Below are 22,210 nucleotides of genomic sequence, written 5' to 3' on the forward strand. Positions count from 1 at the left end.
TAGCACTACGCATGCCCCGCTGCCGGTGTTTATGATGATGACCACACACACCATGCAGTGAGCAGTCATTTTAAGCATAGTCAATCTTGAGGTGGCTCAGTGCAGGCTTGGATGCCAATTGCAATTTTTATTGCATGACTTGGCCAGGAATTGAAAGTAGGTCACAAGTACTGCTTGGGCATTTGCCCAGCATGCAACTGCATATGTGCCTGTGCCCGTGCCTGCATGATGAACTCGCGTCGACGCAGCGCCAGGCTGCGCTCCGAGACGACTGTGTAGTCGGGCTCACGCTCCTTCTTCGCCTGCTGGAATCTGTGCGAGCCGGCTGATGGGATTCATGCCCTGGCTGTACTCTGGGCTCACCTGCATAGCCACGCAGGTAGGTGAGAGACATCTTATCTAAATGTATATAGCACCTTAATACAAGGCGCTGCACAGCGATGATAAAAATGGTACATGTTATGAAAGTGGTTGTGATAAAAAGTGGGATTATTAAAAGTGGTGGTGCAGAAATGGTGAAATCTGAGAGAACAGGTGGAGGAGCTTAAGGATGGGTTGGGGGAGGGCTAGTCGTAGCTGGTAGGCGGGGGCAGGTAGTAATCAGCAGGATGGGCTAGAGAGAAGACACATGGCGCTGTATTAAGGGAGGAGCGGAAGCAGCTGAGTGAAGGTGATCGTTTCATGTGCAGTGGGAGTTTGTTCCAGTGAAGGGGAGCAAGAAGGGGAAAAGGAACGACATCGTGATTGGGTGCAGGGTGAGGGAAGCACAGAGGGGGACAGAAGAGATTGGGAGTGTAGAAGACGGGACAAGACATCGTAAGAAATCGCATGACACCTGTGCCGTGTATGCACGTGTGGCCCAAAACCAACGTAAGCGCATGCGCCAAGACCCAGGCGCCCACCACCATCCTCCGCACCACACCACCACGGGGCTGAGGCCTCACCTTCACGATCGACTTGGGTTTCTTCTTGAAGAGCGTGGGCCGCGGTTTTTCCACGACGGGCAGGGGCGGCAGCTTGAACAGCTCGGCCAGCACAATAGCGGCCGCCTTCTTCTTGGACAGCTTCTTGCTCTTGCCTTCCTCCTCGGCGGAGAACTGCCCCACCGAGAGCCTCGTCACAAAGCTCTTCATGTGCGGGGGGCCGCTCTCCCGCACCACCTGCACGGGGCGCACGCAGCGTGATGGCTCAGGGACTCGCAGCGACTCTAAACTAAACTATTTTTATTTTACCAGGTGAGGCCCACTGAGCTATATAGCTCTAATACAAAAGGGACCTGATTGCCCAATGTAGAGGCTTATCATGTGGAAATGTATAACAGCCAAATACTCTAAACGCATGTTTCTAATTGTGGAGGGAAAAAACAAAGGACCCGTAGAAAAATCTACGCGACCACGTGGAAAACATGCAAACTTCAAATATACAGGCATTAGTGTCGTGATCAAACCCACAACCTCCTGCATACCAGGCGAGGTATTTAACGTCTCACTACCGGAGTACCCCAACGGTGGCGTCGTGAAGACGCCAACGCTGGGCACACCAACCACGCCGGCGTCTACTCCTCCGTCACCAGTCAGACGCTGTCCCCACCTGCTGCCTGACAACTGCTTCCCAATGCCTTCGAAGTAAACAAACTCACAGAGCGTTGTTGTGCAGCATTGTGTGATAAAAAAATATTGAAATTACACTAGATCCTTCTCCACGTATCATAATCATAAAAATATTGTTTAAATCATATTTGGATACACAGAACGAGTGTCCGTTCGTATATATTAAAATATTTATTCAGTCCCATCAGCCTTTTGGCTTCCCAAACTAGTGTAATACCGTTGACGACTCTTGACGCCGGAGTTGGAGGCACACGGGTTTATTTCACAGCACAACAGTGGGCATATAACACTCGAGGGGGTATCGGCCCCCTCACCCGGCTAGCTGGGAATACACACGCTAGCTACCCTAGCCTGCCTCTTAGTCCTCCACTAACGGGCTAGGGGAGGCTATCTGGCCCGACACTGGTAAGTCGGGCCCGGTACCCGGAGTCCCAGACCTGCTCTGACAAGAGCACCGGCTCTGGCTCTCGGAACCACGCCGCTGGCTCGATCCTGTTCGGCCCTGATAAGGACGTCGAACTAGGGGAGTCCAGGGCTCTAGCTAAGATGTCTTCAGTCTTCTCGTTAGCTTAACATTTCCCCCCGAGCCCTCTGACACATCCCCTTTTATACTCAACCCCCGCTGAGGGGTGGGGCCCCGGGCTGCCCGGTGCGGACGTCGTTGAGAGCACCCCCCCATGCACTCACGTAGCCCCGCCCACTGTGTTTGTTTCCCATAAGCTGCCATGCATAACGGCTCTCTCTCTAACACCCCTACACTAGTAAGCAGATGGACTCACAAACATTTGATTTGTATGTGAAGACAGACGGTATGTCTGCTTATCTACATTTACTTCAGTGTAGTTTGTTGGCCTTTTGTAGGAGTTACGTAAAAATGTGGCTGCTGGGTCCTGTAAATATAATGAACTAAGGAATCCTGGGAAGGGGTCAGGTGACAGGAAGTGGCAGTAGCCTAAAGGACAGTTCCTGCAGCAAGTCAGGAACCGAATGGTGCTCAGGACCACGGGGAACAGGGCAACTATCTGCTAAAAAATGCAACTGTCGGCGAAAACATTTAACCGTCTTCTATACCTGCCACTATGGAGCTGTTTGCTAAACCTGGCACCGATCCGCCTGCCTCCTGGTGTTGGCACCAGTCAGTGGTGAGGGCCTTGTCATATCGGGAGAGCCGTCGTGCCAGGAGCCAAACCTGTCACCTCGAAGTTGACGGGCAAGTTCCTCTTGAGCGCGATCTCAAACACCTGGCTGATCTCAGACTTGTTGGCGTCATGGTCGTTCTCCTCGTCCTCATCCTCGTTTCCATTCTCCTATAACCGTGAGCCACACGCACACACCGCTACATAAGTAACATATGTACGCAAAGACAAAGATCCCCCGGGTAGCATACACATGCTGGGGCAGCTTCTGTTAGCAAGCGCTTATATGAATGCCGCCGTGGTGCGCAAGGGGGTGGTGTGGCCGGCACCATGCTTAAAGACCTGTGTCTGCCAAGTGCTGATGTTTACACACTGCACCAGGTACACACTGCACTAGTAGTGATTTCTCTTAAACCCAGGAGCGGTTAAAGAGAAATCAGCACTGATGTCGTATGTAGCCGAAAATTAAACTAAGGCCGTTGCATTTGTAGCGCAGTGCACTGCGTGTGTGTACATATGTACACATACACACACACATATATACACAGTTATATACTCACACACGTATAGACAAACAAAGACAAAGACCCCCCGTAAAGCCTTGACATAACATTGGGGCAAGTTCTGTCAGCGAGCACCTATGGGGGCCGGTAATGTATACGAGGGGGTGGGTCGGCAGCACTACGCCCACCGCCTTTCTCTCCCCAGTGATGTTTAACACACCGCACCAGACACTCATCATGTATAGACACACACACACACACAGTTACACGAATGCACATACAAAGACACATCCCAAATTCAGCAGACCATTTCTTCTCAAAGAAACAGTACAATCAATTAAAAGTGCTCCTTGGCAACCACTGATTAGTCAAAGGAATCAGTGCAGCCCTATAATTTATTTCTCATGCCACGATTGGCAGAAGGGCTTCAACTAGAGGCAAGCTCAAGAGAGCCCCTCCAGATGATAGCCAGCAGACAGTCTTGGAAGAGATGGGCATATCCACACTTTACTCCAGCACACATGCCCTGCTAACAAACTAACTCTGGCGCATCCATTTATAATACTGCTGGGTGGACATAGGGGGATGGAAACAAAAAGTGCACCGTTGTTTCAACTGGCATGCACGGAGATCATACCAAAGATGCCTTGATTGCAAAACCAACGTGCGAAACCATAATTCATAGTCACTTAATAAATTCGGTATTTGGGACATTCTTATAGTGCAGGGTGATCGCGAAATTGCTATATTTCACAGGTCGATATAGTGTGCTCGTGGGGAGTGATGTTGCTATGGCCTACTCTTTTACAATGGGATCAGAGGATATTTAACGTTGACATGAAGCAGAGGGTGTATTTTGTATGGTTGATACACCCGCAGTAACAGCCAGGGTGACCTGCAGGATTTGAACCGCAAACCTCAGCAACGAGCGACGGACGCTCTAACGTGGGCCATGTCACCGCCACATTACACGACCCCCGATTCGTCAACAACCGGCGTGGAAATGTGCAGAGCTGCAGGCAGCTTTTCTTTCACCCTCGGCCTCACTTGTAAGGGCGACGACGAGTCTCAACGAGCTGTCGCCTGCTTTGTCATGAAAGGAAGCCGGCTCCGTCCAAGCCGTCGGTGGTGCAGCAGAGCATAACCTGTGTGTCGGGCGCAGGCTTGGGAGGCAGCGGGTCGCTTTGAAGGTCCTTGAGCGCGTTGCTGGCAGCGTTGTGGCGCGCGGCCTGTCGCGTACGGCCCTCCCCCGTGAACTTGCGCTCGCCCACCTGCAGCTCCACCAGGAAGGCGCGTGGCATCGGGGGGTGGTGGTACCTGCCCGGCCAGAATCGCCAAACAAATGGGGTCACAATGCAACAGGGATCCAGTGACACAGCGCGGTTGGAATGTGTCCCGGTGTAAGAAATGCAATGGGGCACCGTGAATACTTTCCCTCCCCCCCCTCCCCCTTCATAACCTGGCGCATCGGCCGCTCTGGTCCATGGGTCTGCCCCAGTGCAGTTGTACCGCCTGCACACTCAATAGCTACACTATTGGATGCAGGGGAGTGTCGCAATAATGATCGAGGTTTTACAGGTTGGGGAGATGAGAGGCAGAAACTTCTTGAGATGTCACCCAAACATCTGTCTTGACGACTGGCTTTGCACACAACGCATGTTTGTGTAAGCATGTACATGAACTGTGCATGTGCGTACATATCTGTGTGAGACCGTGACGATGTGTATGCATGGATGTGTGGTTTATGTGTGTTGTGCACGAGCTCATGAGTATGTGTGCACACAACACCAAGTAAGCGTACACGTATGTGTAAAAGAAAATGAACGTGCACTTATGCATCTGCATGTGAGCCAAGTACATTTGCATGATCATGTCCGATGTGTGTGTGCGCACGTGTACACATTGCTGTGTGTGAGCAATGCGCGGGTGTGATTATGTGTTTCCATGCACGTGAGCTTGCATGTGCGAGTGGTGTGGATGTGTGCACTAAATTTGGGCGGCAGGGTGGCACAGTGGCAACATTTGTGTCTCACAGAAGGAAGGGCATGGATTCGATTTCCGGCTCGGGCGCCTTTCTGTGTGGAGTTTGTATGTTCTCCCCCTGTTCTGCATGGGTTTCCTCCGGGTCCTCAGGTTTCCTCCCATAGCTAAAAAAAAAAACATACAATGTAACTGGCATTGGACAAACATCCCAATGCTGAAAAAATATCTGCAAATTACTCAATTGGGATTAAACACAGCAGCAACAGTACCCCCCCCCGTACTGCGAAAACTCGGTAGGACCTTGCTGATAAGTCTTGTGACTCAGTAAGGCTTTTCTGGGTAAGAAAGCATAATAATAAAAATGTGTGCGTGTCAAAGTGCACGTGTGTATGCCTATATACAAGTGGTATAATGCGCAAGTGAATTCTGTGAGTGAACGCGCACGTGCGTGCACGCATGCTTGCAGATCACGACCTCTGGTGCGGCATGCCGCGGTAGTTGTAGTTTGGCCGATATCCGGGCATGGGCGGCGGGTCAAAGTGTCGGTAGAACACGGGCAGGCCCAGCTTCATGGCCATCCCATTGAGCTCCACGGTGGGTGTGATGCTCCCTGCGGGCAGCATAAAAACTGCGGCCATGTGACCACACACTGCGCCATGTCCCACAGATGCTCCGAACCAACGTCGGACTAACCGGCTGTGCCACCCATCGCTGTGGTCCCTTGCCTCCAGAAGCCACGTGGGTGTATCATGTGTCTGATACCCGTGCTATGGGTGGTTATCCATTTACTAGAATGATAGCACAGTCCGTGCAGACAATGCGAGTCGAGAGGAAGAGAAATGGAGATTCATGGAAGGTACAAGTTACATGAGTGAATACTGTACAACACTGTATACATGTTCATCATTTATTGTCAATCCACTGCAGAATTAGAGCCTCCCCATGCTGCGCAGGTGGGGCTCATGTGACCATACTTCACCGTGTTGGTCTATGCAGGTTGGTATAGGGGGAAAGCATAGATGTTAGAAGCATAGTACCGTACAAACATTAATTTTGCTGCACTGCCCTCTGCTGCCTACATAGCCCCGTAACAGCCTACGACACCTGTTTTGTGCAAGGTAATCACCCATCGAAGTTCTAGTCCAGGCTCAAGCCTACTTAGCTTCTGAGATCTAGTGAGATCGGCCGCATTGGAGGTGATATGATCACAATGCTCAACACAGGAGTGACAATACGAGGGGCAAATTAAAGCCAGCATGTGTAGTGGCATGTGGACACATCATGGTGTGTATGCACCAGTGTTTCTGTATTTACAGCATGTAATTACTACCATGTGTGTGTGTGCAAATGCATGTGCATACGTGCCCAAGTGTGTGTGCGCATGAGCAGCGGTAGTCAGAGGTCGCAATAGGGTACCCGATACCCGTACCCTACCCAATACCCGGCTACGGGTACGGGTACCCGTTTGCGACCCTGGTGCGGCCGGGTACGGGTAAGGAATCAAAACCCGTTTGTGACCTCTGGCGGTAGTTTAGAGGTTAGCACAATGTGCACTGTGCTATGCACCCAGCAGCCCGAGTTCGATTCCCTTTCACGGCTAACATCAGTGGCGAACATCTGCACCAGTTCTAGACCTCCCCTAGGTCAACTCAGCTTCAAACGAGGAGCAGGTGTGGTGTATAAACATCACCACTGGGGAGACAAACTGCGGCTTGGCATGCTGCTGGCTACCCGCCCCCTCGTGTCCCATGCCGGCCTTCATAGGTGCTGCACGCTAACTGCACTTGCCCCAACAGTCTGTTACGGGCTACACGGGGGATCATCTTTGTCTCGGTGTCCCTATACACGAGTGGCCCGAGCCGCACCTGGGTTGGTGCCAAGGTTGTGCTTGGGTGGGCGAGCGGGCGGCCGGGGCAGCGCCGTCTCGGCGAGGGCACGCGTGGCAGCTGAGTGTTGCGCCTTCTTGATGCTGCTGCCCTCGGCCTCCCAGGTCTGCTCCCCCAGCGCCAGCTCGACCGTGAACAACTGCGCGCGAGCATGGTGGCAAGCGGGGGAACAAGGCACCGACTCCGCTCAGAACACATGCAACAACAACGACCACTGCGGTTCACCGCTAAGTGGCAGTGACGTCACCATGGCGCTTGTGCCATGCTAGGTGCACTCTGAGGCCACGTGAAGTGTCGAAGGCCCGCTGGCAGGAGGTCACGGAACAGACCCAGGTGCCATGCATTGACTGAGAAGACTGGCAGAACACATGCTGACACACACACACCGTGCATTGGTAGCAAACCTCATTACTGCCATCACCTAATACTAATAATTTGGCATGTGACGTTGCATTAGACACGTACAAGGAATGATGGTCGGAGTACATGTATGTCCAATGGGGAGGTACAACAATAGAATCTGCTTCTGTACAGGTAATAGGCAGATTGTTACTTCAAAGGGCAATGATGGGCGGCTTGGTGAGGCCTTAATCCAGCTGTGTATTGATCATGGCTACTGATGATGACGATGACTGATGTATTGGTTCAACGATTATTAGAAATTCCTATTGTGCACTGTACAATCAACCATCACGCATAATTCTAGATTCAAAGCTTTCGTGACTGCAAGGATTCATACTCTTAGGTTTTTCGGTAAAGTCACGTAGGTAAAAAATAAAATTAAAATTAATAAAAGTAATAATAGAAATAAAATAATAAATCACCTACGTGACATCACACATAAATTGAATGTATAATGCACGCGTCAAATTGTGCATGTTAGAAACAATGGTTATACAGGTGACCCCCGACTTACGACGGCCATCGTCCTGGAACCAATCAGATCGTAGGTGCGGAGATCGCCTGGACATTGGTATATGTTGTGGGGCACTGTGTTGTGCGCATCAGATGGTAGTGCAGTAAAATACATAGTTATACCGTACGTCTATGCTCTCATGTCGCTGCTCCCAGCTTTCACCAACCCGCACTGTTCAGCATGGTGAAGTATGGTCAAATAACCCCCAAAACCTGCATGGCGTGGGTAGGATCCCATCCAGCAGTGGATTGACGAAAGGGCTGTACATGTCCTTATGCGATATAGTATTATTTTATGCGAACTCTACAGCCACTAGATTATACATGCAGCACAACGCTAAACCGTAGAATGTATTATGAAATCGAATCGCGACCCTGAATTGTGAATTTCATCGAAATGTTATGCGTATTAAGGACGTCAAAACATATGCATCCATGGTACAGTGAGTCATTATTTGGGGTCATGCCACGATTAAAACATCTCTTCTTTAAGGAAGCCAATGGGCTACCCATAGAAACGCCTGGGAAACATTTTGTCCGTCTGTCCATACAAGATCATTTTTTTTTACGAAAACTAGAAAACCCTTAAAGCGATCGCCACAAAATTCAGCACAGAATTTACCAACACCAACTGCCAGATCTGCATCGAATTGGGAATGGACTAGCAATTAAATAATTCAACACTAGTGTCATGTTAGAAAATGTTACTCTGCATATCATAACATTTCTAACGGGTGTCTTGCATGGAGAACGGAATTGAGTCTTCCTTAATTTATTGGTATGACAGCTTGTTTTGTTAAAAGGGTTAGGGTGTGATGGTTTACCCCCCTCATTGATTTGATGAATTGTCATAAACCTGGGTCGCATTTTATTCCAATAATTGTTAAATTTTTGTTATAATTGTTGTCTCGTTTGGATTGTTTCTCACTTGCTCCGTATGCTCTCTATTTTCTCTATTAACTCCCTTCACTTGCTACAGCGACTTTGGCTGTAATTGTTCCACCTGAAGACGGACGCTTGTGTTGCCTCCGAAACGTCGTGATTGAATTTAGTTGTTTTCATTTATTTTATTTTATTATTTTTTACCTACGTGACTTTACTGAAAAAACCAAAGAGTATGAATCCTTGCAGTCACGAAAGCTTCAAATCTAGAATTGCTCCGTATGCTTTGTGCGGCTTTGTTTGTTCTACGTGCCTGCATGTAACGGTAGCCTACGTAAATGGTACGCTTAAAACTCTTCGTATACGTCACAATTTCATATGTTTGGCTCCATCGCCTAGATCAGTACCTGGTGTTGTGTATGTACCCCCTTTTTATTTTTTTTTTATATTATTTTTTTTAAGAATTATTCTGCCAACATAGATAATATCGTTTTTCTAATAGACGCGGCCACGTGGGAACGAACACGCCCCCCACACTTCCACAGAGGCCCCCACACTTCCACAGATGCGCGCATACCTCATTTCAAAGGAAAGAGGACATGAAAGGGGGGCAATAAGGTAATAAACTCCCCTAAATTCACACAAGAGGAACAAGGGAGGGGGGAATTGCAGGCGGGGGGGGGGTCAGCAGGGCGCCCTTTTGAAAAAAAACCCCACAGAACCAGGAGACACGGAGGAAGAGATAATTATATTCTTAACAAAGAAACAGCATCGACGACAAAAAGCACAGATGGGTCTTTGAACCATGTTAAATACACAAGTTACCAACTTAACCATAAAGATTAAGCAAACAGTATCCATCCTCACTCCAATTGAAAACCAGACAAAAATTGCACCAGAATCGCGACCCATCATTGTTAATTAAGTACTGACATTATTTACCTTTAAAGAATATCTACACGGCCGGACCGAAGCATCAAAGAATAATTAGGGCATCTATTTCGCTCCAAAACAAATTCCTAGCCGGGATATCAGATCAAATAATCACAAGAAGTCGAATAATAAGTACGGAATTAAAATAGAAGAGGAATCAAGGGCGGAGAAGGCTCTCAAAATTAACCAAACACAACACCCATGGGAAGCGAGCAACACGACCGCCTTTGTCTTTCCGAGAGGATCTCCACACACAGGCACCAAGCCAGGAAATGACACCCATAAAGGTTGGGTCACGATGAAACATCGTGAACACGGTTTCGGCATAACCAAGCAGCAAATAAGTCGCATTTCAACTTCCAAACCAAACCAACTTAAGCTGTGTGAGACAAAGGATGTGATCCCAGAGCAAGGGAGTGAATAGTTAAGCGCGCTTAACGCGTAGGTTTTCGCGACAAATATTATTCAGTAACAAAACATGGATTCGAATGTTTTTTTTTAACTCAACGCGAATCATCGGTCTGGCTAATGGATAACTTCTGAAGCAGCCGACACGAGGCCCCCACCCCCACCCCCTTTCTTCCAGAACGACACACACAGCTGTGTCTTCAAAGCTAATAAACACACGGACAAACACGCACGCGAAACACACGGACGGACACACACACGGACGCAGATGGTCCACCCCCACAGGAAGGTTTTATGACACAGCTTTTGAACAACTCGGGAAGCCGAGTGGAATTTTCCGATATAAACCGAAGGAAAATCCATACAACTCAGATCGACAGGGGCTCTGGCCCCCATCACAGATCTCCAGGGCTGTGGCTCCATCTCTCCTCGTCGCCGCCAACGAAGAAGCTCCTGTCATTCAGAATGACGAGGTTTGCGGAGTAGCGACGCGTAGCTACAAGCCGAGGTCTGCACCACCTGAGAAGAATCGCTACCCTGAGTCGCAGAGCTGCGAGTGAAGCCAACAAAGACGCCAACGTCCACCCTGCCACGAACGAAGCATCGCTCCTCGTCAGAGTGACGACCAGCGAACAACCCGCAGGAAAGGCGGAGATCGCTGAACGAGCGCTGACCGTGCGCCACCTTGCGCCACCGTGCGCCACCTTGCGCCACCGTGCGGCACCGCGCGCCATCGAGCGACAACGAGCGACACCTTGCGCCACCGAGCAACACCGAGCGACACGAGCGACCGAGCATCTTCAAGGACAGCATCGTGCCAACTCGTCATCTAGCAGTAGAAAGAGAGAGCGCACGAGCAGCACCAAGCCCCCGGAACCATCAAGCGCCAAGCAAGCAAGTTTCTTCAAGGAACATCGTGCCAACGCCGCTCAATCCAGCAGTGGAGAGAGAGAGAGAGAGCAAATACCGAGCGACACGCCGAGCGAGGGAGCAGCAGGAGCTGTTCGTATCCTCCCACACCACACAAGCTAACGACACAATTAATATTACGAGAGGACAACGCACACACAGCACGCACACGAATAAGACTTTAAAAGAAAAACTGTCTTTTCGTTTCAAAAAAGGTTGCCATTTCGAGGTGGTGCGTTCAATATCAACTGATCGTGCAAAGCAGTTGCTGCCGTCGAGTTACATAAATGCATAAGAGTTTTCGTTATTCATATTGCATAATTGCATAATTTCGCAACTGCATAAGTTTTTGTCGTTCATATTAGTTAATTGCATAATCTTGCCCATGAATTATTGACGCATGTTTAACCTGCATGATAGAATGTCACGTGCTTGTTAGAATAAAATTGTAATCAAGAAGCATATCGAGTGTTCCTTCCAAGTTCATGCAAAACTGTCTTATTCTTGACAACTGTATCCTGTGATGAGATATGAAAATGGAGACCTAAAATATTATAACACACACTAGGATAATCGGTAAATGAATCTATGATAATCGTGTTATCCTGATTGATAACTCTGGATAAACGAAACTAAGCAAATTATCATAACTGCACACATTAACATAATCACAAGCCTCCGCATAAATTACTACGATTAGCATAATTTATGCATATAATCACACGCATTATCATAATTTATGCCTATTAATACACACATTAACATAATTCATGCGATTTGCGCATTTTTCGGAAAATTATTAATTTTTATTATTTTCATAAAAATTTCATAACCCAACACATACAACACTGGCCTCACCCAAACATTAATTACGAACAAATTAAATCATTGCTAATGCCTCAGCCAATGGCCCTGCATCACACCACTGCATGAAGCACTGACGGCCTACAGTGACCGGGCGACGCACCTTGGCATGTGCGGGCCCCTCCTCCCGCACCAGCTTGTACTGGGCCTGCAGCTTGTTGTAGCGGGCCAGCTCATTCACCAGACACATTGGGGTCTTCTCTTTGGGGTTTGCCATGTTTTCCTCCAGAGATACTGTGGCAGACACGCACAGTATTATGTACACAAACACAAAGAAAAAGATCCCCCCCTTATAGCCTTGACAAGATTGTTGGGGCAAGTGCTGTTAGCGAGCACCTATGAAGGCTGGCACGCAAACGAGGCGGTGGGTGGCCAGCACTACACCCGGCCACTTTTGTCTCCCTAGTGGCAACATGTTTTACACATGGCACTAGGTACTTATTTGAGGCCGAGTCGACCTAGAGGAGGCCGAGGACCGGTTCAGATAATCATCACTGGTGTTGGCCGTGAGCAGGAAACGAACTCGGTTTGCCGGGTTCGAAACACGTACATATACACACACACACAAAGAAAATATCCACAAAGACAACAGGTACTCAAAAATACAGATATAAATAAAGAAGACGAAGATAATGCTCCTTATTCAGCCATCATGACCAAACTATAAAGCGCTGGTGTGACCAATTCTAGGCCGATTGCAAAAGGCAGTGCATGTGGATAAAAATCAAGCCCCGAAATACAGGTTGATAGTGCAATGTACAAATACCACTTGGCCACCACGACGTACTAGCACACTACAAACACCAAGTTTCAGCACAAAGTATTTAGACTACTGGAGCAGGTGTTGGTAATAAGCATATATTAGGCCAGCAGAGTACAGAAGGGGACAGTGTAGACGGGACTGAGAAGATCCACCTTTGTTTACCCAGTTTTGAAATTAATTTAAGGCCGAGTTTAGCGAGGAAGAGGCCCAGGACCAGTTACGATACCGCTTGCCAATGATGTTAGCTGTGGAATGGAATTGAAAGCAGGTTACTGAGTTTGTGGCACAGTGGGTCAACGACTCCGCCACTAAAGCTTAAATGCCTCGTGCGGCACAGAGTCCTGATTTCACAAGTAAGCAACATATATTTGTAAGACTGAATTGGCAGTGGTGTGCAAGCACACATAACAGAAACTCAACACATACGGTCAATAGCTTTGCCACAAAAGGGAAAATTATATAACAGGTGACGTTTTGGGAAATTGCCCTACTTCCTAACAGAGCGAGGTTAAATAAATTGAACAACTTATTGAACAAGTCCCATTTCTGAGAAACGGCATCACACACACACACGTTGGAACCTCACCAGAGGACATGCCGTCAATGATGGTGCCGATGGCGTTGGTAGTGGCTGTGACGGGGCACTGACCAGCCGGCGGGGCCAGCAGTGGGCTTGTGGGCTCCAGGCCGCATGCGTCACCGGCCACAGAGGGGAGGGGGGCACCCACAGACAGAGCCGGGGCCGCGACCGAGACCTGCGCCATCCTCTGCTGCAGAGGGTGCCAACGGCAGAGGAGAAGACATGGGGGTGAAGGGAGAGAATTAGGACTCTGCTTACCCAGGATTGGCCCAGGGCCTAGGTCCATGTCCCCACTCTGTGAGCGGTGAGGCTCTGTGGGTTCTGCCCCTGGATGGCTCCCCTCCTCTTCACTTTCCTTCAGTCAGAAGGTGGATGTTGTAAATGAAGGGACATTTTTTAAAAGTTGGTTTTAGATACAAATTTTCATAGGCATGGGTTAATGTAGGCTGTTTGTTTTGTCAATGTTTTCTGTGCGTCTTTAAAACACTAACATAGCCAGGAAGATAAACGAAGTGAACATCTAAATTCTGTGTTAGGCTTACAGAACTGAGCATGTGGCTCAGTGTGTGAAGAGATTTCAGAGTCTGGAACACATTGCAAGTGGAAGGTTGCCTGAGCAATTCATCCCTCTGGGGTTTATAAAACGAGTGTCATTGTGGAAAGTCAACAGTTGTCGTCCGATGGACGAACTTACCTCCGCCATAGCATTGTGTAAATTTAAGCAACTGACTATGGTCTGCAATAAGATGAGCACCACCCTACGATTATTTGAGCAGATGCTTTTTTCTTACAGTAACTGTAACTTTTTAGAGACGACACTAGTCTTCAACAGTTCATGAACAGCTACAGAGCAGGCACTGATTCATGAATTGTTTGTCTTGGAAGGGGCACTTATGGGGGAGTGCTCTGGCACCACCATTGCCCAGTGATGCCACCGCTGTGTGTTCAACACCTTCAGCCCAGTTTGCTTCCTGCTGTCCCTTTCCTCTCCCACAGTGCAAGAGTTAACAGAAAAATCAATCATCAATTTTATGTAAATTGTGCAATGGTAGTGTAAGCTTAACACGTAGGCTTTTGCAAGCACTCAGAACGGACGTTTTTACTGGAATTTCTACAGTTGGCACACCCAAAACATCGTCGTCATCACAGTCTTGAAATGGAACCTCGGAAGTTGATGCAACAGATCTAGTTCATGGGTTCTGGCTTCAAAAGATCAGAGGGCTATTAGATTCAGCAGCCCTCTCACAATGACTAAATGGCCATGCTTCCAGCACCATTGGACATGGTTCATGCAAAGCAGGATGAAGGCCTCCTCAAGCCACCAAGTTTCATGACCCTCTTTCCGAGATCCTGCGATGTTAACAACCCACCTAGAATCTGTACATTAGATTGTTTCATTGCGCCATCTTTGTGGAGGACAACATTTCAAGTGTGTCACCCCATCTGGCTGCTACTCCTTTTCGAGTCTCAATCACTGGCCACCATCCATTGAAATGACACGTCCTGACTTTTCTTTTCACATACCGTATAAAGTGTCTTTGGATTAAAAAAATATCCTGCAGAGATGGGGTTGGGCTAAATTCAGTGAAAAACCAGACACTTATATTTGCATCAATCTAACTCACTAAAACATAAAAGCCTGGCTTAATCTCAATGTGGCTGCGCTGATTCCAGTTGTGGATCTCACGTCAGTAAGTGCACGTCGTAGTTCCAGGCACAAAGCAAACTCTATGCAACACGCACTGTCCTGTGGGAGCGGTGTGAATGGCCTCTGAAGACACATCAGAGAAGCATCGTAAAATCAACAGTCGTTGGTCATTTATGAAAAATGAACTTGGAATTTCCATCAGTGGCTCTGGAGATAAGGATATACAGTATTAATATTTGAGCACAAGCAGACAATTACATTTCTCTTTCATGTAATATGAACACTGAAAATAGACCACCTTCAAATAACTGTTGTTCCATTACTGAGAGAACGACCGATGTGCAGGTGGAGAGATGAGATTCATTCATTCGCAGGAGATAGATTGTAGAATTGCAGAAAGAACCATGAGGGATGGCCACAACTTAGGAAGTCTTCATCCAAAAGTAGATCGACAAAGGCTACAGTTTACAACACTTTTTTAGGAATGTACCTGCAATACTGGACTGTTTTGCAACAACTAAAAGTTAAGTTCAAATGTTTGAAAATGCATTACCACTGCCTGAAGACATCATTAAGTTTTGCTCTAATGCTGGCAGTGTCCATTCTGAAAATGTTGGCGTGTACTAATAATGTGATTTTTCCCAGTTTATTTAAGTAGTCCTATAAAAAAGAGAACACTTCCACAAAAGACGTCGTAAACTTGTGCTGTGGCAGATGCTTGTTTGGGCCGTTGTCTCTGACTTCATTATAGGTGGGAATGAGAGAAAGTGAATTAGGCCGCAAGGCTCACCACGACCTCCTCACGACGCGCACCAACAAGTGGCTGTGCGTGGAGGGATATCGCAAGTAGTGCGAGAGGTGAGGTCTGGATGTGGCACATAGCTAAATGGGCTCAAGTTGAAGAGGATTCATGGCCTGAATTTAACCCCACTCATAGACCACACTGACATTAAGAAATACTGTATACTGAAATCATGTAATCATTGTAAGCTTCCTCACTCATAAAAAGGCTCAAAAACCTTTTACGTCATTGAATACTGTTATGGACACATTAACAATATCACCAGCCATGAACGATCCACTACTAGATGCCTTCCTAAAGCTGTTGCCATTTCTTACAATCCTGCAAAGCACTAATCCACCTACCGCCTGCACACAAGGTGCTTTCGTCGCTTAACAATGTGCACGAATCACCCAATACTGTACTGCCCTATTAATATCATCCAAGGACTGTAACGTGAACACTGTACGTGGTGTTCAGATGCTTAATTAGAAATCATGCAAGGGAACCATTCGTGCAAAGACCGCATCTCTTTTTTTTTAAGGGAGACCGGTAACATTGACACGCTGCGATATTAATGTGAAATAATTGTGCCTGATGGTCTCAATCATGCGACTGCGAGGCTGCAAACCGGCGAGCAAAATGACGGTGGAGATATAATGAACTACACAGACAACGAGAGAGAGAGATGGGCCCGTTCATTCACAAGTGGGTGATGTCATCCTCCCTGTGCCACTGTTAGCGAGCGGATGATGGCCCCAAAGACCCTCTTTTCCCTCAAAACTCCCACAGCAACCCATCCACGTCCCCCCGACCGAATTGTGGCAATCCTAGCAAAACTGTCCCCACAACTGCTCACGGAACTAAGTAGAAGCCTACATTGTACAGCAACTGCTTCAATACACATCGACCCCATCAGCCACATCCATATCACAACTACACCTACCTCTCCCACAACAATGAATCACGTTCATGCTCCCACCGACTCCATCATCATCATCAGCTTCCCTGCATCGCTCCAGACAGCAGAGAACCAATCCCCACTGCCCCTATGAAGCCCTCTCACCATGTACCCTGGATAAGACCCCATCGGTTGCCAAATACATTCATATTACCAACAATTGGAGTAATGTAATGTAGACACATATTACCAATTACTTTGTGGTGCGTTAATTAGATTGCAATTACAAATGTCTTTAAATTACACATTTGAATTACATGTTAGAAAGATTCTGCCAATTTCCACTCCAAATTGCAGCTTCATTCCATCAGACTTCACAGACAGATCCAACTCCGAACATCAACCACCCCAACAACTCCATCACCCACAATATCCCTGCCAGAGCCCTCGAGATTACTAAACCATATCACTGCAATGTCCTACTTGGCCTCATCTAATGCCAGACCCTCCTCTCCTACCCCCATCTTCTTGAAGACACCCCATTTACACACCCATCAGACTAACCTCCCCGCCAAATCCTTTCTCCTCCACCTCCCAGTACAAACCATGAGCAGCAGATCCCTTACCTAACCACTTTTAATCGTTCTTTCAGCGACCTCGATGCCAAGAACCTTTCAGGAATCCCTCAGACGCTCTTCATTAACCCAGCATGTCACACAGACCCCCCCCCCCCCCCGTGAACCCCTCACTCAAGACCCCTTCTCTGTCCACACCTCACCCAGAGCAATGACAGAGACATCCTCACCCAGAGAACCCAACTAAGACATCCTCACCCAGACAACCCATCTCACACATCCTCACCCTGACAACCCATCTCACACATCCTCACCCAGACAACCCATCTCACACATCCTCACCCTGACAACCCATGTCAGACATCCTCACCCAGACAACCCATCTCAGACATCCTCACCAGAACCCATCAAAGACATCCTCACCCAGACAACCCATCTCAGACATCCTCATCCAGACAACCCAACTCACACATCCTCACCCTGACAACCCATCTCACACATCCTCACCCTGACAACCCATCTCACACATCCTCACCCTGACAACCCATCTCACACATCCTCACCCTGACAACCCAACTCACACATCCTCACCCAGACAACCCAACTCACACATCCTCACCCAGACAACCCATCTCACACATCCTCACCCTGACAACCCAACTCACACATCCTCACCCAGACAACCCAACTCACACATCCTCACCCAGACAACCCATCTCACACATCCTCACCCTGACAACCCATCTCACACATCCTCACCCTGACAACCCATCTCACACATCCTCACCCAGACAACCCATCTCAGACATCCTCACCCAGACAACCCATCTCAGACATCCTCACCCAGACAACCCATCTCACACATCCTCACCCAGACAACCCATCTCACACATCCTCACCCTGACAACCCATCTCACACATCCTCACCCAGACAACCCAACTAAGACATCCTCACCCAGACAACCCATCTCACACATTCTCACCCAGACAACCCATCTCACACATCCTCACCCAGACAACCCAACTCACACATCCTCACCCAGACAACCCATCTCACACATCCTCACACAGACAACCCATCTCAGACATCCTCACCCTGACAACCCATCTCACACATCCTCACCCAGACAACCCATCTCAGACATCCTCACCCAGACATCCCATCTCACACATCCTCACCCTGACAACCCATCTCAGACATCCTCACACAGACAACCCATCTCACACATTCTCACCCTGACAACCCATCTCACACATCCTCACCCTGACAACCCATCTCAGACATCCTCACCCAGACAACCCATCTCAGACATCCTCACCCTGACAACCCAACTAAGACATCCTCACCCTGACAACCCATCTCACACATCCTCACCCAGACAACCCATCTCACACATCCTCACCCTGACAACCCATCTCACACATCCTCACCCAGACAACCCAACTAAGACATCCTCACCCAGACAACCCATCTCACACATTCTCACCCAGACAACCCATCTCACACATCCTCACCCAGACAACCCATCAAAGACATCCTCACCCAGACAACCCATCTCACACATCCTCACCCTGACAACCCATCTCACACATCCTCACCCAGACAACCCAACTAAGACATCCTCACCCAGACAACCCATCTCACACATTCTCACCCAGACAACCCATATCACACATCCTCACCCAGACAACCCAACTAAGACATCCTCACCCAGACAACCCATCTCACACATCCTCACCCTGACAACCCATCTCACACATCCTCACCCAGACAACCCAACTAAGACATCCTCACCCAGACAACCCAATCTCACACATCCTCACCCAGACAACCCATCTCACACATCCTCACACAGACAACCCATCTCAGACATCCTCACCCTGACAACCTATCTCACACATCCTCACCCAGACAACCCATCTCAGACATCCTCACCCAGACATCCCATCTCAGACATCCTCACACAGACAACCCATCTCACACATTCTCACCCTGACAACCCATCTCAGACATCCTCACCCTGACAACCCATCTCAGACATCCTCACACAGACAACCCATCTCACACATTCTCACCCTGACAACCCATCTCAGACATCCTCACCCAGACAACCCATCTCACACATCCTCACCCAGACAACCCATCTCACACATTCTCACCCAGACAACCCAACTAAGACATCCTCACCCTGACAACCCATCTCACACATCCTCACCCTGACAACCCATCTCAGACATCCTCACCCAGACAACCCATCTCAGACATCCTCACCCTGACAACCCATCTCAGACATCCTCACCCAGACAACCCATCTCAGGCATCCTCACCCAGACAACCCATCTCACACATCCTCACCCAGACAACCCATCTCACACATCCTCACCCTGACAACCCATCTCACACATCCTCACCCAGACAACCCATCTCACACATCCTCACCCTAACAACCCATCTCACACATCCTCACCCTGACAACCCATCTCAGACATCCTTACCAGAACCCATCTCAAGACATCCTCACCCAGACAACCCAACTCAAGACATCCTCACCCAGACAACCCATCTCAGACATCCTCACCAGAACCCATCTCAAGACATCCTCACCCTGACAACCCATCTCAGACATCCTCACCCAGACAACCCAACTCACACATCCTCACCCTGACAACCCATCTCAGACATCCTCACCCTGACAACCCATCTCAGACATCCTCACCCAGACAACCCAACTCACACATCCTCACCCTGACAACCCATCTCAGACATCCTCACCCAGACAACCCAACTCACACATCCTCACCCTGACAACCCATCTCAGACATCCTCACCCAGACAACCCAACTAAGACATCCTCACCAGAACCCATCTCAAGACATCCTCACCCTGACAACCCATCTCACACATCCTCACCCAGACAACCCATCAAAGACATCCTCACCCTGACAACCCATCAAAGACATCCTCACCACAACTCATCTCACACATCCTCACCCAGACAACACCCCCCACACATGAAGTGCTCAATCAACCCCCTGCTCCCTCCCAGACCCCCCAAATCCACATCTCCATACATCCTCATACCCTAACTACTTAAACGCAAGCTCCCTGTTTGTCCCACCACTCACCCCCCCCGCCAACCCCCCCACTCCCGCCCCTCACCTCCCCCCTACCTCACCCTGCCCCCACCTCACCCCCAGGGCGCCCCCGAACCGGCTCGGGCCTAGTCAGGCGGCGCAGCCTGAGCGGCCGCTGGGGTGAGCGAGGGAAATCCGGCAGCGCCGTCAGGCGACGCAGGGGTTGAGGGGGGGGGTGTCGGCCATTTGCCGTCCTCGCCGTTTTTTGTCTCTTTAAATTCTGGGAAAGCGTGCAGATTGCAGCGAAACGCAAAGCAGCCACGCGTCCCAAATTGAGCGGGGCACTGCCCCGACGCCGAGGTGCATACTCACCACTCGTCGTGGTCGCGAAGCGCCAGTAAAGCGGCGTCAAGCTGCGTGAACTGAGCGCGGAACGCGACGCACAATGGCAAACACTAAAGAGAAGTGCGGGCCCGGCGTGTACCACTCACCCATGGGGGCGTCTTGGGCCAACCAATAAACTCACATTGCTAGCCCGTCAACGCTTACATTTTCTTACGCGGTCAGAGCGATGGTTATATTAATTATATCCAGTGTTGTAAGTGATGTCGGAGTGGTAGTGTGATTTAAAGTGTAAGAATCTGACTACGCTGCTGCATGCTGTATAATAACCCCCCCACCCACCCCGTGCGGTAATGGTATGAGCCGCTTAACTCTGTGCTAAAGTATTAGTGCCATCACTACAGAAGTTTGCATTACAATAGACTTGGTTGAGTTTGTGTTTATTGCAAAGTGCAAGGTATTCCCGAATACATGGCATTACGAGTGTGAAGCTTAACATGCTATATGTAAGTGGGACTTGTAGCTGGAACATTATGAGCAAACATTTATTATACAAACTCGATGAGCTTTTACAAAATATCAAAAGTGCACGTGCATTGCCGAGATTTTTGTGTGCAAACACTCTATAAAGTGCTGCACATGACATGCAGCGTCGTGTTTGTGGTACAGTGTTTCAAGGCTGCACAGACACAACTAAAGCCCTCGGTTGAAAATACATCAAATCTAAATCCCACTTTATACAATTACTAAGTTGTATTTCACTTTTTTTCTTGATTTGGCAGGATCTTTTAAACTCTGCATTCCATTTGCTGTACTGGTTTTTTTTGTCAACCAGATCTACCTTTAATAAGACCCCCACTCATCTATATTTAAGCATTTAAATTAAGCTCAAGCCTCTCGTAAACCACGTGACTTGTGTGGCCACACCCACTTTTAATCCCTCCCTTCTGCCCGCCCCCTGTCAAAACAGACGACGCTCAATGCAGATCACTTTTGAGTGCTCATTTTCTCTCTCTGTTCTCTCCCCCCTTTCATTCATCATCCCTGATATCTTGGCCTGGTCATTCCTTCTCCTCCACCTCTCCTTTATGCACGGTGGTCCCCTTTTTTTTGCTGCTGCACGTCTTGAGCAGTACACTATTGGTGTGTCTTGAAAGAGTTCTATCCTGGCATTCCTTTCCAAATACGTTTTCTTATTACATATCCTTGACTCTACTCCCTTTTTGTAGTGTGCCACAGGTAAAACGTGTTATTTGCTTTAAATAAGAGAGTAAATTGTCCCCGAATTTTTGTTTGTATTAATATAGATTTCCATCCAAAAGCATGCCTTCTTTGGGTCTCATTTACCTGATAGGGTTAATGAAATATGAAATTATGTCACTTCTGTCGTTTACATTTAGGATTAGGACTGAGGGCTAGTACTCAGGGTTGGGCGTTTTTGGCTCGAGATCAGGATTTCGAGGTAAGGTTTCGAGTTTGGAGTTATTAGTTCAAACTAAGGCTGTTTTACTATCAC

At 48.5% G+C, this 22,210-nt stretch overlaps 1 protein-coding gene across 1 annotated transcript in view; it reads right to left on the reverse strand.

Moving 5' to 3' along the window:
• Nucleotides 1-20,837, reverse strand: part of LOC133349247 (double-stranded RNA-binding protein Staufen homolog 2-like) — a 37,828-nt gene extending 16,991 nt beyond the window's left edge. Inside the window, 10 exon segments of the mRNA XM_061562582.1 lie at nucleotides 222-308; nucleotides 310-363; nucleotides 945-1,160; nucleotides 2,807-2,917; nucleotides 4,395-4,566; nucleotides 5,707-5,842; nucleotides 7,098-7,257; nucleotides 12,133-12,263; nucleotides 13,379-13,562; nucleotides 20,725-20,837. Of these exon segments, the coding sequence (XP_061418566.1) occupies nucleotides 222-308; nucleotides 310-363; nucleotides 945-1,160; nucleotides 2,807-2,917; nucleotides 4,395-4,566; nucleotides 5,707-5,842; nucleotides 7,098-7,257; nucleotides 12,133-12,263; nucleotides 13,379-13,556 (1,245 nt within the window). The 5' untranslated portion in view covers nucleotides 13,557-13,562; nucleotides 20,725-20,837.
• Between the last annotated feature and the right edge of the window lie 1,373 nt (nucleotides 20,838-22,210).

Source organism: Lethenteron reissneri, chromosome 29 (assembly GCF_015708825.2).
Source record: "Lethenteron reissneri isolate LAM-NWPU_2019-01 chromosome 29, ASM1570882v1, whole genome shotgun sequence".
Lineage (NCBI taxonomy): Eukaryota > Metazoa > Chordata > Hyperoartia > Petromyzontiformes > Petromyzontidae > Lethenteron > Lethenteron reissneri.